The 16821-nt window shown below is 47.5% G+C and overlaps 1 protein-coding gene across 4 annotated transcripts in view; it reads right to left on the bottom strand.

The window, feature by feature from the left end:
• Window positions 1–16821, bottom strand: part of LOC106968674 (peptidyl-prolyl cis-trans isomerase FKBP14) — an 83859-nt gene that overhangs the window by 13037 nt on the left and 54001 nt on the right. For 3 of the 4 annotated variants that reach the window (XM_053218270.1, XM_053218271.1, XM_027075187.2), the window contains 4 exons: window positions 13175–13356; window positions 8812–9014; window positions 5473–5667; window positions 2587–2752 (listed from right to left, as the gene is read on the bottom strand). In XM_053218270.1, coding sequence (XP_053074245.1) covers window positions 2587–2752; window positions 5473–5667; window positions 8812–9014; window positions 13175–13356 — 746 coding nt within the window. The remainder of the gene's footprint in view (window positions 1–2586; window positions 2753–5472; window positions 5668–8811; window positions 9015–13174; window positions 13357–16821) is intronic. The other variant, XM_027075188.2, reaches the window with a different exon arrangement.

Below are 16821 nucleotides of genomic sequence, written 5' to 3'. Positions count from 1 at the left end.
CTCCCTTAGCCCTGAAAGATAAAAAATGAATGCCTTAATCTTCTTCAAGGTCTTTTCAATTAATTTAACCATGAATAACTTTCTTTTAAAATTACTTGAAATCTTCCAGATTAAATATAAGCAGGCTATTTCCCAGCCCATTTTTAGAACCGTACTGGGCCATGTACTTCAGTCTAGGAAATGGCATTCCTTTGTGTTAGTGTTCTGGCCTCACACAGCCCTGTCTTCTAAGCACAGCGGGGGCCGGTGCCTGAGACATGAGGAGCAAGGCGGGTACTTCAGGCCTTCCTCAGCTCAACCCACTCCTTCAAAGGCTCCTGCCCACTAAAGAACACGGCAGGGCATTCTAGTCACTCTACAGAAGGGCTCTAAGTGCCCACGTGTACCCCTGTGGTGCGGCACAGAGCGCTCCCAAGAGGCAGCTGAGCCACCAGCCATTCGGGGCAAGCTAAGTCGGAGTCCATGAAGGGAGGTCCAGACAACAGGGAGAGGAAGGACGCGCCCCAGAGCTGGTGGACGGACAAGAGGGCGGGAGCAGGGCCATCCATGAGACCAAGCATCCAGAGCTTCGAGATAAGGTCAAAAGGAAGCAGCCGGGGTCAACCAGGAGCGCACCACGGGAGGTCGACTGGAATACCATGGAGAGGAGGTTCACTGTGGGAGGCCATGAGAGGGTGGCCAGGCTTGTTTACTGGAGGAGTGGGGAGTGGGGGGTGGCGGGGAGAAGAGAGATGGAAGCATAATCTACAACAGGGTACCGTTTCATGGCTCTCTGCATGTGTCCATGCTGTCTCTCTACCCAAAATGTCATTCCTGCTTTTCATTCCTAACAAACTCTTCCTCTTCCCACAATGCCCGGCGCTCAAGAGATCCTTCCTCAGTGAAGCGTGCTCCTTCATCATCTCCTCCAAGCCACCTGTTACCTTGCATACACTTCATCCCTAATACCCAATAAGCATGATATCTGGTATACAGTAGGTGCTTCATACATGCTTGTTGAATGAATACATGAGTGGATGAAAAACTAGGAATAGCTTATACTGAATTTAATAGTCAGGTCCTGCTAGAAGGATCTACTGATATTGGCAGTAGTTTAAAAGTAAGTCCGACAGGTCAAGAGAGGTATTCGGCTTTTCCCCGAGTCATCTAAGAAACCATCCCTAGCTAGACACCATCATTGTCTTCTATTCCTGAAACAGTAAGAGGAGAATAAATATGTTTAGCTGAAAAGGGAATGAAATTGAACAGCTGCAGATTTCCTGATAGCAGTCAAAGATCTGACACCCGATATACAAACAATGATGAGTGTTTTCAGCCAAGAGAACCCCTAAAAAATACCACTGAAACTATCAGAATAGGACATCTTCATGGTTTTCCAGGCTGAGGGTCAGTCTTAACCTGACACATTCGTAAGCCCACCTTAAAGATTCTGATACAACAGGTTTGGGCCAAGGCACCTGTATTTTTCAAAAACTCCCCCAAGTGCTTCTGATAATGAACTGAATTAGAAACCACTGGAAAGCTGTGTCTCAGCCACTGATGCCATGACTTGCAGTGTGTATGACCGAACGTTACCAGGGAGTGGGGCTGCTGTCTGCCTGGCAAATCAGAGATAGTCTTAGTAAAAGAAAAGTTAAGCCTACTGTCTATTTACTTGGATTATCTCATTTAATCCTCCCCACAAGCATACGAAGTAGGAGCTGACATTATCCCCAGGACCCCCGGTCTGTACAGCATACTGAAGCTGACAGAGGTTAAGTAACTTACCAGCCACTCAGTGAGAGAGATGGAACTCAAAATCCTGACAGGTGATTCTAGAGGCTGTGTTCTTAAACACTGGGCAGTACAATGCCTTTGCTGAACGTAGGCAGAAAGCAACTCCCTAAAACACAATGTCTTACAAAGTGGTCAGTGCCCGGAGGCGCCTGGTGGCTCAGTCGGTTAAGCGTCCGACTTTGGCTCAGGTCATGACCTCGCAGTTCATGAGTTCGAGCCCCGCGTCGGGCTGTGTGCTGACAGCTCGGAGCCTGGAGCCTGCTTCGGATTCTGTGTCTCCCTCTCTCTCTGCCCCTCCCCTGCTCACGCTCTGTCTCTCTCTATCTCAAAAACAAATAAAACATTTAAAAAAATTAAAAAAAAAAAAAAAGAAGTGGTCAGTGCCCTTGACGTTGCCTCAATCTGCATCGCCTCTGGGCTATGTTGTCCTCTAACTTACAGGAACTGATTGTTTTGATCAATCTTGGGCATTCCTGCATCTGTCTCACTGTGTGTTACGTATGTTTGCATCCCTCATATATGTTTGCATCCCTCATGCATGTTTGCACAACGCCTGGCCCATGATATCAACTCAATAAATATCGGTTGAATTTAAACCAATTTGATTCCACGGATGTCATAAAAATGATATGACTCCAGCCAAGAACTCCCCTTTGTCAAAGCTCTTTGTGCTGCATTGGCCACGTTGGGGCCGACTGAAAAATGTGACTCGGCTCTAGAAAGAGAGGTACAGGGACGCAGCGCGGGCGCGTTGGATGAGCTTTCGAGGAGCGCGTACTTCCTGCCAGCACGACTGTGTCTCAAACAAACCTGGAAGGATCTGGGGTCCCAGTGAAGTAGTGAATGCACGGCGAGCTTCTATTCTGAGGCAGAACAGACACTACACTGGCTGTGGTGAGGAAGGACTCGGAATCTATACAGACTCCACTGGCTTTGTCCCGTAAGATGTCAATCATAGTCTGCACAGTGATGCTTTCTGTAAAGAAAAAAAAAAAAAGAGAGAAAGAGAGAGAGAGAGAAGCTTTAATAGCGGCAAGTTGTTAACCAAAATCCATTTGTTCCTTTTCTTCTTAGTTACAGAACCCTGCACTATAACTGCCCAGCTACAGACTATATTTCCCAGCTTCCCTTGTGGCTCGGGTGAGGTCACATGATAAATCCTGACCAGTGGGAGATGAAATGCTACGTGCAACTTCCTCGTCACCTCCATACAAGGGACGGTTCGCCCTTCACTTTGTTTGTCCATCTTTCTGCTGCCCAGGACATGCCCGCAAGTCGGACCACAGGTGGAAGTCAAACGTCACGTATGGCTGTCCTCTGGTGCCGGGTAACCCACCATCCCTGGACTGGCCATATACATCTAGACCATAACACGGGAGAAAAATAAGCTTCCATTTTCTTGAAGCCATATTATTTTGGAGTCTCCTTGCGCTAAGTAGCACTTAGCAATTTCTCAACCAGTACAGTATGCAATAGAACGATATCCATAGGAAAGTATGTGCGATCTATGCACAATCCACTAAGCAAGTTCTCTCATACACACTTGCTGGTGACAGTCAGCACTGTATTTGGAGAATGACCTCTCAGCAGTGGGAAAGAGACACACAGAGAAATATGCAGAACATTCACAGCCATTTTGAGTACTGGCTCTGACTTCAGATAAATGCGTAAACAACTCCTTGGCTACAAAGGACCCCGGTTTTACGTTTTCTCCCTCTGATCATGATACGTTAAAACGCTATTCTTTCCGTCTATGTTCACAGAGATGGAATCAAAGCGTCACATAAAGAAGAAGTGCCTTAAACTTCACTAACACAACTCACGTCCTCTTTGTACATTTCCAATTGTAATATGCCATATCTAAAAGGATTAATAAAGCCTTGATTTCTTCAACTACCCGGTGTTAAACATTTTTCATTGTCTTACGAATGAGTTTATTGATTTAAATCAGGACCCAGTTGGTTGATAACAGCTGAAATCTTTTTTAATCTCTGCCTCTCACTTTATCCCCTTGCATTTTTTTTAAATTTTTTTTTAAATGTTTTATTTATTTCTGAGACAGAGAGAGACAGAGCATGAGCAGGGGAGGGGCAGAGAGAGAGAGACACACAGAATCCGAAACAGGCTCCAGGCTCTGAGCTGTCAGCACAGAGCCCGACGCGGGGCTTGAACTCACAGACCACGAGATCATGACCTGAGCCGAAGTTGGACGCTCAACCGACTGAGCCACCCAGGTGCCCCTTATCCCCTTGCATTTTATTTGTGAGGCCATTTCTCCTATAGAGTTTCCCACAGTCTGCACTTTGCAGACAGCAGCCCCTGGTGTTACTTAGTACGTCCTCCCATCTGCATTTCCTGTAAACCAGTAGCTAGGTCCAGAGGCTTCATCAGATTTAGATTTGATGTTCTGGCAAGACTGCTTCATACATGGTATTATATACTTTTACCAAGCTGGGTTTGTTTTTTTTTTAACTTTTGGAGTTTTTTTTGAAGTTCCCATTTTATTTTATTTTTTTTTAATTTTTTTTTAACGTTTATTTATTTTTGAGACAGAGAGAGACAGAGCATGAACGGAGGAGGGGCAGAGAGAGAGGGAGACACAGAATCGGAAGCTGGCTCCAGGCTCCGAGCCATCAGCCCAGAGCCCGACGCGGGGCTCGAACTCATGGACCACGAGATCGTGACCTGAGCTGAAGTCGGATGCTTAACCGACTGAGCCACCCAGGCGCCCTATGAAGTTCCCATTTTAAAATGGATCACTGTCCTACCTTCCTACCCTTAATACATTAAGTTCTACAGCCAAAGTTGTGACGTGTTCTTCTACGTTAAGCATCGGCAAACTTTTTCTTAAAGAACCAGACAGTAAATATTTCAGGCTTATGGGCCCCACCACCTTGCTGTAACTTACCTGTCGCAACTCTGCAACTGTGCCAATATGGCATGGAAGCAGTCATAACCAGCACCTAGATAAATGCGCATGGCTGTGTTCCAGTAAAACTTTATTTGCAAAACAGGGGATTGCCAGCAGGTCCCAGTCTGTTGACCCCTGTTCTAAATGATCACAGGTCTAACTTACAAAACGCATGTATCACTGGCAACTATAAAATGTGGCCTCAGTGGTTTACTTGGAAGGGTTTCCGCTCGGGCACAGAAGTAATAAGCTATCCAGTCACCACGTTTGCCTCAGCTTGGATTCTGATTAAGTCAACAGCTAGGTGCGAGATAGAGGGTTCGGGAAGAGAATTCAGAACAACAGTTCCAACTCAACAAATGTTCACGGAGCAAAAGACTATAATGGACACCACGAGGGGATCCCAGTATGAGTGAAAGACAGCGCCCTGCCCTCCAGGCTCAGCAGGCCACTGAGAAAGGAAAATACAGGAAGACAAGGCAATGAGTGAAATACACAAACGCTGAGGTAGAAGGAAGGCTACAGTAAGTTGTCACGAAGACAAGTACGATGACTTGAATCAGAAGGAGGAAAAACCCTCGTGGATGAGGAAGCATCCTGTAACAATAGATATACGTCATCCTGCCTGCACATCAGGGACATCAACACAAGTTCGTCTCTATGTACAAGGTCCGTTCTCATTTCCACCTCCTTGCTCACCCCCCGAAGTTCAGACAAGTTCTCTGAAACACAGCTGCAAGACAACAGGTATGAGAGGGAGAATCATAAGGGATATACTAACTCACCTTCTTTCTTTTCTAAGCTGTCTTTGCCTGCACAGCAGTCTAGGTGGTCATCAGCTGGAGAAAAAACTTCGGAAAAATTGAACTCGTCCTCTCCCGTCCACCAGCCTTGACTCTGAGCATAACTCCTGAGCTCAGGATGCTGCGCGTCTATCTTAGTGGTGAGCGAAAGCTGATTGCAAATACACTTCACTCCCTCTGTAGAGAGTGCAAAGTCCGGTTAGCTGGAAAGATACTTAGAAGGACTTAATCAAGAAATGGAAATTTACAGCGAATCCCTTCTCTGCAATTCGACTTTAGAGAGAGGAAATGATTCTATTTTTGAAGAGAGAAACACAATCCTTGGTCCTCTTGTAAGAAGACCTCCCAGAAGGTTTGACCAGTCCTGACCGGGCACTACCACATTCGAAAGGAGCAATGGTCGCTGGATCTAAAATTCACACTCAGAAGGAAACCTGTGCAGCTCTCATTAGGGCTAAATAAACCCCAGGCATCTATTAACCATAGGAAAAATGAAAGGTTTCTTGAAAGAGACATGACGCAACCTACAAGACTTATGAACGTCACAACTATAGCCCTGCTTCTTCCCCAATTTAGGCTTCCTCCACTTGAAGGAACACTTTACACCTCCACCCTCTGCCCAAGTAACATCACTTTTGGAAAATACAAAGATGGCACCTCTTCATTCAACTATTTTTTTTTCAGGTCCCAACGTTTAGAAAAACACAGAGGCACTGATAATGAATTGTTTTAAAAGAATGGAATGTACCTGCGAATATACGTCTCTGAGGATATCAGTATGAGCGTGTGTGTGTGTGTGTGTGTGTGTGTGTGTGTGTGTGTCCATGCGTGTACGTGTATATGAGTGCAGAAATTCTATGGGAATTTTTTTCTCATAAAAATATAAGTGCAGCTAAAAGAGTCTAGAGTCGGGAGCGCATGAATGCTGAGTGCACTCCAGCTTGATGAAACTCCCCTATCGGCTGGCAGGCTTCCTGTGGCTTCTTCCAGAGCCTCAGCTGCAAATACACTGAGGATGACTTCATTCTTCAAGATGCTGTCTAGAACACTAAGAAGTTATGAGTTGTAGCTCAAAAGAGGCCATCCGTACTTGCTGCTTCCAGAGAGCATGCTGATCTTTTAAATTCTTGGGAGAATGAAGTAGAGAGAGAGATCAAACCACAAGTTGCAAGCCGTTACTGCCTAAAAACCAGTTTCTAGAGACAAGGTCAGTGCTGGACAGGGTTCTCCCAGTATGTTCTGCTCCACTGATTTGTTCTTCCAAAATAAGTATTCCTAGCTGATGGGCATTGGCCTTCTGCCGCTCATCTTTTCAGAGGACAACACAAGAATAAAACTACTTAAAAAAAATTAAAAAGGAGCTTTGGCCTAAAAAGGGGCTTTTGGCATTCTTCATGCTAAGCTATCCACAAAAATCCTGTGAGCAACGCCACAGATATTATTTTCCTAAAGGGCTGATTTATAATGTATGTTTGCTTTCAGGGCGCCCAGGTGGCTCAGTAGGTTAAGCGTCTGACTCTTGATTTCGGCTCAGGTCATGATCTCGCTTCATGATCAAGCTCTGAGTCAAGCTCTGTGCTGACTGTGCACAGATTCTTGGGATTCTCTCTCTCCCTCTCTCCACTCCCCACCCCCACCCCCCAACTCGCTGTCTCTCTCTCTCTTTCTCTCAAAAGTACGGAAATAAACATTAAAAATAATATACGTTTGCTCCCAAGAATGTTAGCATTCAGGGCCTAGTTTCATCAAGTCCTATTGCAATCACACTGCTGCTGGGATCAGAGGACATGAGATCAATGAGTCCAAGGAATGAATGGCTGAGCTTTTATTTCAATGTTTCGTGAAAGCACGCATTTTGAGGAGATGGGTTTTTTAAGCTGCATCTTGAAGAGAAACTAAGCTTCTGAAATGCAGGTATAGATCAAAAAGTTTTAAGTTCTATTTAAAAGCAATATATGACTGCTTTTTCAGCATGGACCACTAGCCCTCCTGCCGGAAACACGGGAGAGTAAGGCTTCAGCTTAGAACTTTTTTGATAAAAAAGTTTAAAGTTCCTGCACTGCAGCAGGCTCAGTGATCCAGCAGCCACACCGGCTGTCTCAGTCCTGTAAGTGCCATAGGGATGGGGCACAGGCACCAGGAGGTATATGCTGGGCACATGGGGGTGAAGAAACTCTCTGAGACTGTTGCAAGGGTGCCACCAGCCCATTCGGTGCCCTTGTGAGAATGCGAAGAAGCCACCCTCCTCCAGGCAAGCGCCGCAAGCCAGCCACGTAGAGCATCCAACACACCCCTCGTCCACAGAAACCCTCATCACTGCACTGACTCAGGCCACAGAAGACCTTGACTCTCACCTATCGCAGTAGATCTGCTGCTTCTAACTCAGGTCAGCTTTGGTTCCAATCACCCCTTAGGTGGGTCTGGAAAACAGGTTTCATCCCTATCATCAATTCTGAGGAACTGGAAGAGACTTCCTGACAAATTCAGTTGAGAAACTGAAGCCCAAGTTTAGGTTCAACACAAGAAGAGGGTGGCGAGCCGCTAGCCGCGTGTGCCGTGAGCACAGGAGGGGAGAAATGGCGGCACACGGTCTAGGTACTTGTCATCCAGCCCTGAGGAGCGTCAGGAGGGCTTCACTGGCCGATTCTCTCTTAGAATTCCTTCGTCCTCTCGGAAACCCTTTAACCCATGCTGGGACCTCATCCTGTCTCCAATATGAGGCTGCTAAGTGATGAGACAGGACAACCACAACCCCCTCTAACATCTCCTTCCTCGGAACTGTCTCAGAACAAAGTGCTGCAGGGAGCACAGAGCCACAACTGTGGCTCCCCTAGGCCTCTGCTCTTCTAGAAACACTGTCTCACAGAGAAATGAGCTTGTCCCAGAGGCAGTCCACGGTCCTCACACAGATCCGAACGCCTCTTCTCGAGGAACATCCCAAGTGTGAGGAGCCACAGGGCTACGGGTGATGAGGGGCAGCTCCCTGTTGTAGGGGTTCACTCACTGAATGGAATGGGATAATCACCATTCCTTTGGCCAAGTCACAGAGTAACCATTTGGGTCACGAAACAGCCGGTAGCCACAGCCGGGTGCTGCCCAGAAAGCAAGTGGAAAATAAGAAATGTCACGAGCGTGTCTCCCAAGTGTTGACACCTCTGCAGCCCAGGTTCTTTCTAGAAGCAGAGCCCAGAAGTGAGGATACGGCACAGAGGGGGTCTGCCGCACCAGGGTGACTCCTACGCGTCCAGGCAGCATCCGCCTGAGCCTCTCTTGCCCTCGAAGCACCCCCCCCCCCCCCCACAGCCCGTCCACACCACTCACCTGTGATCTGCTCAGCAGCCCAGTACTTCCCCACGGTCTCCAGCACCCAGGCTTCCTCGCGATCCACAATCAGATACGCGCTTTGGAAGCTGTGGCAGGCGTGTGCATCTTCGTAATAATTGCCACCCTGTCCGTGTTCCTCCAACAAGGCGACGATGACATCCAAGGCTTCTTTGGCTGTTGTCCCTCTTTCCAAACCAAGCCTGAAGTAAGAAGACCGGAAGTCTCCCTCAGTCCTTTCGTACGCTATGGTTCTCACCACAGTAACCAAAGCCTGGGGTGCAGCTGAGTTATAAAGCACGCCGTCACGTGTATATGTATGAAATATGCAGGCCGATCCGCAGATTCACGGCACTTGAGTTCAGAATGCGTCTCTCACGCATTCGGTTCCAAATCGTGGGGGTGTTTTCTGTCTTTGGGCACCCCCACCCCCCCCCCCACACACACACACAAACAAAAGACTCAGGAACCCAGTGGCTTCTCCCTCGTGAAAGGCAGCTCAGCCAACGCTGTTTTTCTTTTCTGATTCTGACTCCCATGATGCCGGCCAGCTCAGCTCTAGCCGTGTCAAGACCCCCTTTGTGTGGCTTATTCTCCCTCCTGCCTCCGGGCAAAAGGACACCTGTGCGCAGGGCAGCCTTGATCTCTGTTACTCTACACCAGGCATTTTGGTTGGTAACAAAGGGTTCCATTGCCAGCCCTTGTCCTCGGTACATATGTTTCACTCCGTCATCTCACAGGGAATGGGTGCCTGGTAGGACGTGATCTATCCTTTTCTGCGTATCTCTCCTCCTACCTATCAGCCTGCCTCTCCTGGTGTGGCTTAGAGCGTCACTTATCAAAAAGTACCTATTTCTTCTGAAATGAAACAGCAGTCCGCTCCCAGCCCTTCCAAGTAATCGGCCCCCTACAGAGGGCACAGATACGGCCCTCTGCGTGACCTCGGGCAAGTCCCATAATATGTCTGAACTCCGCGTTATGTCACCTATAAAACAGGTACCTAATCCCTGGGCTCTATGAAGACAGGTGTACGAGATACTGACTGTGAAAATACAAACACAACTGCCCAGGACCAAGGGGGTCAGTAGGTCTGAGAGGCAGCACGCTGTGGCCGCAAAACAATGGCTCAGAGATACGGGGACCTGGCTCCCAATTCTATGTGTGCCACCCACTGGCAGTGTGACCTTAAGTAACATAACCTTTCGAAAACTTGATTTTCTCATTTGTAATGTCAAAACGGGACTACGCCCCTCTCGGGCTGATGTGAAAGAGGATGGCACTTGAAATGTACTCAGTAAATGTCCACTGACTCATCTCTTGCTTCCAATCATAATTCTAGCGGCAGGAACACAAGCGCCTCAGAACAGAGACGACGGTGCCCGCTAAGATGGCAGCATAAGCCAGCTCTGTGGGAATTTTCATCATGTGAGCAATCGTCTCTAAAACTCACCCAGCCTGATTCTTGCTGAAGGAACCTCCACTGTCCTGCCAGGGAGAGGAAAAGATAATGCTACAGACTTATTTCTCTCTCTCTCTCTCTTTTTTTTTTTTTAAGTTTATGTATTTATTTTGGGAGAGGCAGGGAGAATGCAAACAGGGGAGGGGCAGAGGGAGAGGGAGAATCCAGGCCGTCAGCGCAGAGCCCGACGTGGGGCTTGAACTCGCGAAACCCTGACATCCTGACCTGAGCCAAAATCAAGAGTCGGTCGCTTCACTGACTGAGCCACCCAGGCGCCCCGACAGACTTGCTCTCGCGACAGGCTTATCTTCGTAGTCAGATAATTATATATCCATTTATTGGGCGTTTCTCAATTTTAGCTTATTTAGGAAGACTTGGTGAAAAGTCACCGATTTGCAAAGCTGAACCCTAAGACCTTAGCAGAGTGATACAAAATAAACTTAGGAGACGGTTGGCTTAAGCAGACTTTTCTGTTGGCGGGTGTCATCTTCTCCAAAGAGGACCAACAGAAGCAAGCACTCATCTGCTCTTGAGGATCCAGAGGAAACAAGCATGCTATATGAGCACCTCTCTGATCTGCCCGAGCTGTGCCCTGAGGAGGGCCCCCTTCTTCCTTTCACAGATGCCTAGCAGCCTCTGGTCACATTGCCTCATGCATGCATTCCAGGCAGAAGCCTTGTCCCGGGGCCTTCACAGGGCTCCAATCTGCCCAGGCAAACACGTGCTAGGAGCGTGGGAATACCTAGCCAGGGGCACACCACCTTTGGAAGCCGGGACTTCTCTTTTGCAGCTTCTAGCTCATTCTCCTGCCGTTCTGCCCGCTGCATTCCACACTGAGACGCCAGTACGCGCACTTGCCCTCCCACAAGCCAAGAACCTTGGCTCCGGGAGGTTCCTTAGTGCCCTCTGCGTATGGCGGCGGCAGCGGGACCTCAGCACTCATCCACAGACACCACTCTGATCAGACCCTCCTACCCTCTGTGCCAGGACCAAGGAAAACGATACACCTGGCCACTCCCACTTAGCCTCTGTGCCATGGGCCAAGGACAGGACAGCCTGCTCCACTGTATCAGGACGCAAACAACAGGAAGACTGAGGGGACAGGTGCACCCGGGCCACAGTAGTCTAGGGCCACAAGTTACCCAATATCAAGAGACCCGTTCCAAAGCCTTTCACAGTGCTCTGGCCTCATAGATGGGGCAAATTCACACGACTCCAAATGAGAACAGCATCTTTCTGGTCCCATGCCTACTTTCAATTTGGCTGCATCACCTCACTATGGGCATGACCAGGGCAGGAAAAGGGATGGAATTAGCTGGGCCAAGGTTAGAGTCTCACTCTGACATCTATCTTCAGTGCCGTTCAGATCCTTTGAACATACGAGCTCGGTCCACGTTTTTCTGGATCTTGGAGTTAGATGCACCCAAGTTCAAATTCTTGTTTTATGAAAACTACTTGTAAGGATCCCTACTTGCAGCCCATGACTCTCACGCAGGTATGTCAAGCCCAGTGTGCCCATTCCTGGAAGGTCAATAGACCTATCCATCGGTTGGCGGAAGCTACGGACCACAGAGGTCTCTGTGTAAATGCACACTTTCTCCCTGCAAGTCCTACAAAGCGTCAAAACTGCGATTGCTTGGTATAAGATGTTGGCTCTGGGAGGTTCTTTAGAGGTCATCCGATCTAAGGCCTCCCCTCGAATAAATGCGGAGACTGTGGTCCCGAGGGGTGCTGTAACTTGGGTGTAATCACACGGAAAACCAAGGCCCCTGGCTCCCAGCCCAATATTCTTTCCACGAGGCCATGAGTCTGTTGCATTTCACGATCTCCGAAAAAAAGAAAGCCAGTTCGGAGTGTCGTTTCGGTCCCACCCACCCTCGCCTTTGGTGGTTCACTCCAAACTCGGTCATTGATCAGCCACCGCAGGCCAGGCACACAAGTCCCGGTGCTCACGACACATGGTGGTGACCAAGGAGAGGGCCCCATCCCCCCGAGCCCACGATGCGCCTGCTGCCTCCTGTTATGTAGTGGCCGGTAGAGAAGGAAGAGGGAAAAGGACAAGTGAGATGAAGGACAGGAGGGGCATATATCTCTTCTTTCTTCCTTGATATGTTATGTATTTTATATGCAGCCTTCTCTCTTTCGTATATTTTAGCTACATTTCAAACCATGAACCACCCGCTTAAAATACACCGTTCAGTGATTTTTAGTACATTCACACATCTACCACCACAACCTAATTGGGACATTTTCAACACCCCCAAAAGAAGCCCCATATCCATAAGGAATCACTCCCCATTTTCCCACCCCCGCCACAGGCAATCACTAATCTATTTTCTGCTACTATGGATTTGCCTGTTCTGGACATTTCATGTAAATGCAATCATACAACATGCGACCTCGCTGTCTGGCTTTGTTACTTAGCACGATGTTTTCTTTCTGTTTTTTTTTTAAATATTTATTTATTTCTGAGACAGAGAGAGACAGAGCATGAGTGGGGGACGGGCAGAGAGAGAGGGAGACACAGAATCCGAAGAAGGCTCCAGGCTCTGAGCTGTCAGCACAGAGCCCGACGCGGGGCTCGAACTCACAAACCGTGAGATCATGACCTGAGCCGAAGTCGGTCGCTCCACCAACTGAGCCACCCAGGCGCCCCTAGCACGATGTTTTCAAAACCCACCATGTTGAAGCATGTGTAAGCACTCGGTTATTTTTTATTGCTCAATAATATTCCACTGTAATCCACCTTTTTTGTTTTTTCCTATCACCTCAAACTTATCAAAAGACACAGGTCTCCTTTGGGAGGACCGTGTTACAAAAATATGAGGTTTGGAGGGAAATAAATCCCATTCCCATTCCCCCACCTGTTCTGAGCGGTTGTTTCAAAGAATGACTGTGTGGTACCTGACCAGATCCATCCCCAATAAGGCTTCGGTCTCAGCTGCTGGTTCTCTGGCATTGATGGCTTCATTGGCTATGCACACTCCATGCTCATTGGCTCCCATTTCTGCCCCCCAAAGCCAGGCAGGTCTGCTTAGCACAATAGCATGGGTCCTGGGAACTTGGTCGATTGAAATGTACGTGCACTAGAAAACAAAGACAGGAAAGAAAGGACCATCACCTGTCAGGAACCACTCAGTTTCCATCTTGGTACTTAAACGGAACCACTACATCAGTTGCAAACAGAGCCAGAAAATGAAAGGCCTTGGGAACACAAGACTTAAAAGATACCCCATGTCTCAACGCAAGCTCAGAGGTCTCTAGAGTGAGGTGCAGTTGTGCCAATCAGGTTTCAGTCTCCGGTTCAAGCCCAATTTATCCACAGTGCTCTCACATTTATAGCAATCAGCTTCTTTTTTTTTTTTTAATTTTTTTTTTAACGTTCATTTATTTTTGAGACAGAGAGAGACAGAGCATGAACAGGGGAGGAACAGAGAGAGAGGGAGACACAGAATCTGAAACAGGCTCCAGGCTCTGAGCTGTCAGCACAGAGCCCGACATGGGGCTCGAACTCACGGACCGTGAGATCATGACCTGAGCCGAAGTCGGACGCTTAACTGACCGAGCCACCCAGGCGCCCCAGCAATCAGCTTCTTGAACCAGGTATGCAGCCCATCTGTGCCCTGAATATGCTGTCTGGTCATTTCAGCAGGCACAGGTGCTTCAGGGCACAAGCATTTCACACAAACATAACCATTTATTCTCATCTGCAAAATTCTTTCCAGATCAGTGGCTTTCAAACTTCTTTAAAGTTATTGAACCTTACTATAGAAGAAACTTTACTCAGAGGCCTAACATAGAAAGCAGATTAAAGGAAAATGTGTTGCCTGATGAAGATGGGGGTGGGGCCGGGGGGGTCCCTATGCTCCTGGCAATGATCCCTAGGGCTCCCTGGAACCTAGTTTCATAACCTTCACGTTTGCTCTAGTGGTAGAAAAGGGAACGTGATGATAAAACTTTACATTTAACTAATGCATTAAATGCTCTCTTATACACTGTGCCTCCCTGTCTGTCCCATCTGATTCTCACACTAAGCCTATGCTTAGTGTGGGCCCCACGATGGGCCCACGGCACAGACAGCTCCCTTGGAGAAATGAGAAAGACGTTAACCTGGGTGGCCCATAAGGCGCCTGCTGACTCTGGCATGGAATCCAGGGCTCTAAGCTGCACAGCGCTATTTGCCTCTCAAGGGAGAAATTTGTCACCTGCAGCAACCATTTACGTTTTAAATTGGGCACTGAAAGCATCGGCTCAACTGTGGCCTCGGATCTTTTTCTGACTCGCGACCCAGTTGTATCAACTGAACACAGCCCGGGACATTATTCTGCATTGATTTTCCATAACGTCTAAGCCTTGGGTAAGAGCTAAAACACGGGCAGCGTGCACACTCATTGGTCAGGTGACATGTATCTTCATAATCCATGGAAGGTGCTGCTCTGCACTGGGATGATGTTATTTCACTGGATAAATACTGGTAAGACTGAAAGCTAATTAAATCCAGAGACTGTCAAGAGGCTCTTGAGTTTTTCACGGCAAATTGATAATGAAATGCACTCTTGAAATGTTTTCCCTAGTTCCTGAACATTGTATACTTTGAAAAACGCTTCTTTTACAGCAAAAACCTAGCCAGAGCCATGAACAAACTACGGTCCTCTGTGCTCCTCTAAATGTGATAGCAGTTTATATCTTAAAATTGTATTCTTCATGTAAAAAGCAGTTCAGGCATCAACCAACGTTTTCCAAACCCCTCTGTGTACACTGAGTCAGTTCCAGTGATAAATTCCGTCTTGAAAAGAATGAGTAAATATGGAAGGAATTTAAGATTCTTTAAAAAAAAATTTTTTTTTTAACATTTATTTTTGAGAGACAGAGAACGAGCAGGGGAGGAACAGAGAGAGGAAGATGCAGAATCCGAAGCAGGCTCCAGGCTCCGTGCTGTCAGCACAGAACCCGACGCGGGGCTCGAACCCACGGACCGCAAGATCATGACCTGAGCCGAAGTCAGTTGCTTAACCGACTGAGCCACCCAGGCGCCCCAGGAATTTAAGATTCTTAAGTGCAGATGTATCATAAAGTTATTTTTACGGGCAAGAAGGAAGCAAAAAGAAGAATGGGTTTATTTATCTGTTCTCAAATTCATTTTTACACATTCGTTTCCATTTCGCCATTTACAGAGCACCAACCACACAGAAGGCATTTTGTGCTTAGCACTGTTTGCAGATAAATCAGGAAGGATGCCTAATCCCTGTTCTTTCAGTTGGGAAACAAGGAGAAAGCACACATGCAAATTACCATGACCACCAGGCCAACCTCAGCAGGTATCACCGAGGCCTGTCAAGTTAATGTGTAATCCATCTTTCCCCCTCCTCAATCTTGTACATCTGAGCAATCCATTCCTGCTTTTTTCTTCCACATTCCATTCCATTTATCCCCTTCCAAATACCGAATAATTGGCTTATGTACTGCATATACTGTTTATGTATGTTATCTCCCCCAGCCACAAGGTAAGCTCCATAGGGGCAAGGAGATATATTTGTGGTTTAGTTCAGTGATATATCCCAAATCTGGTACACACTAGGCATCAACAGATCTTTTTTCAAGGGAGGGAAGGAAGGAAGGAAGGAAGGAAGGAAAGAAGGAAGGAATAAGTGAATAACAAAGAACAGAGGGACATAATACAGGTTCAAGAGGGAAATTATCTAAGTGGCCAGAGGATTTATCAAATGAGTGACATTTGAGTTGATCTTGAAAAAACGGGCCAGACATCGAGGTGCTCCTGACAGAGAGGTAAGAGCCAGGGAAGAGAGAGACAGAGACGGGGCCAGAAACATTCCCCTCTCTGTGCCACTCACAGAAGCTATTGCGAAGGCATTGAGTAACAGCACTGCAAAAGCTCAGTAAGTATTGACTGATAAAAATGTTGAAAACTGAATCCAAAAGACCATATGGTCTTCGTGGGAGTTCAAAATATTTGCAGCCAACTTGACACTTTTTAGCCAAACTCGGAAGGAGGAGGAAGAAAAGAGATGCCCAAGTAGCCAGATGGGCCAAATCGGCCCCTCCTAAACACCAGGCGGAAAGCCAATGCACCAGACAGATCCCCCTCATATGCTACAGAGCAAAGGGGTTATGGAGATGGCGGCGGGGGGGGGGGGGGGGGGCAGTGCACCCAAGCCCTACGGAGCCTGTAACACACACACCCTTAGGGCATCTCTGTCATGGACTGCAGCAGCCTGGGCCTAACAAGGAACCTTCTGTGGCTACAATTCACACACACTCCATTGTGTTTGAAATCTGACGAATCACACCCAGATCAAAGAGGATGGTCACGATTGCTTATCTAAAATCCTTGTCTGGGAGCAAACCTCGTAAATAGGGAACGTTAACACAAGATGTAATTAGCTAAACTGTGTAAAGTCAGCCATCTAGAACATGAACTCTGCAGGCAGTCATTTCTTTTTTATTTTTAAGTTTATTTATTTATTTTGAGAGAGAGAGAGAGCGAGCAGGGAGGGGCAGAAAGAGAGGGAGAGAGAGAATTTCAAGCAGGC

The sequence above is a fragment of the Acinonyx jubatus genome, chromosome A2 (genome assembly GCF_027475565.1).
Source record: "Acinonyx jubatus isolate Ajub_Pintada_27869175 chromosome A2, VMU_Ajub_asm_v1.0, whole genome shotgun sequence".
NCBI classification, from domain to species: Eukaryota; Metazoa; Chordata; class Mammalia; order Carnivora; family Felidae; genus Acinonyx; species Acinonyx jubatus.
Note: the sequence above shows the minus strand (reverse complement) of the source record. Positions and strands in the feature narration are given on the sequence as shown.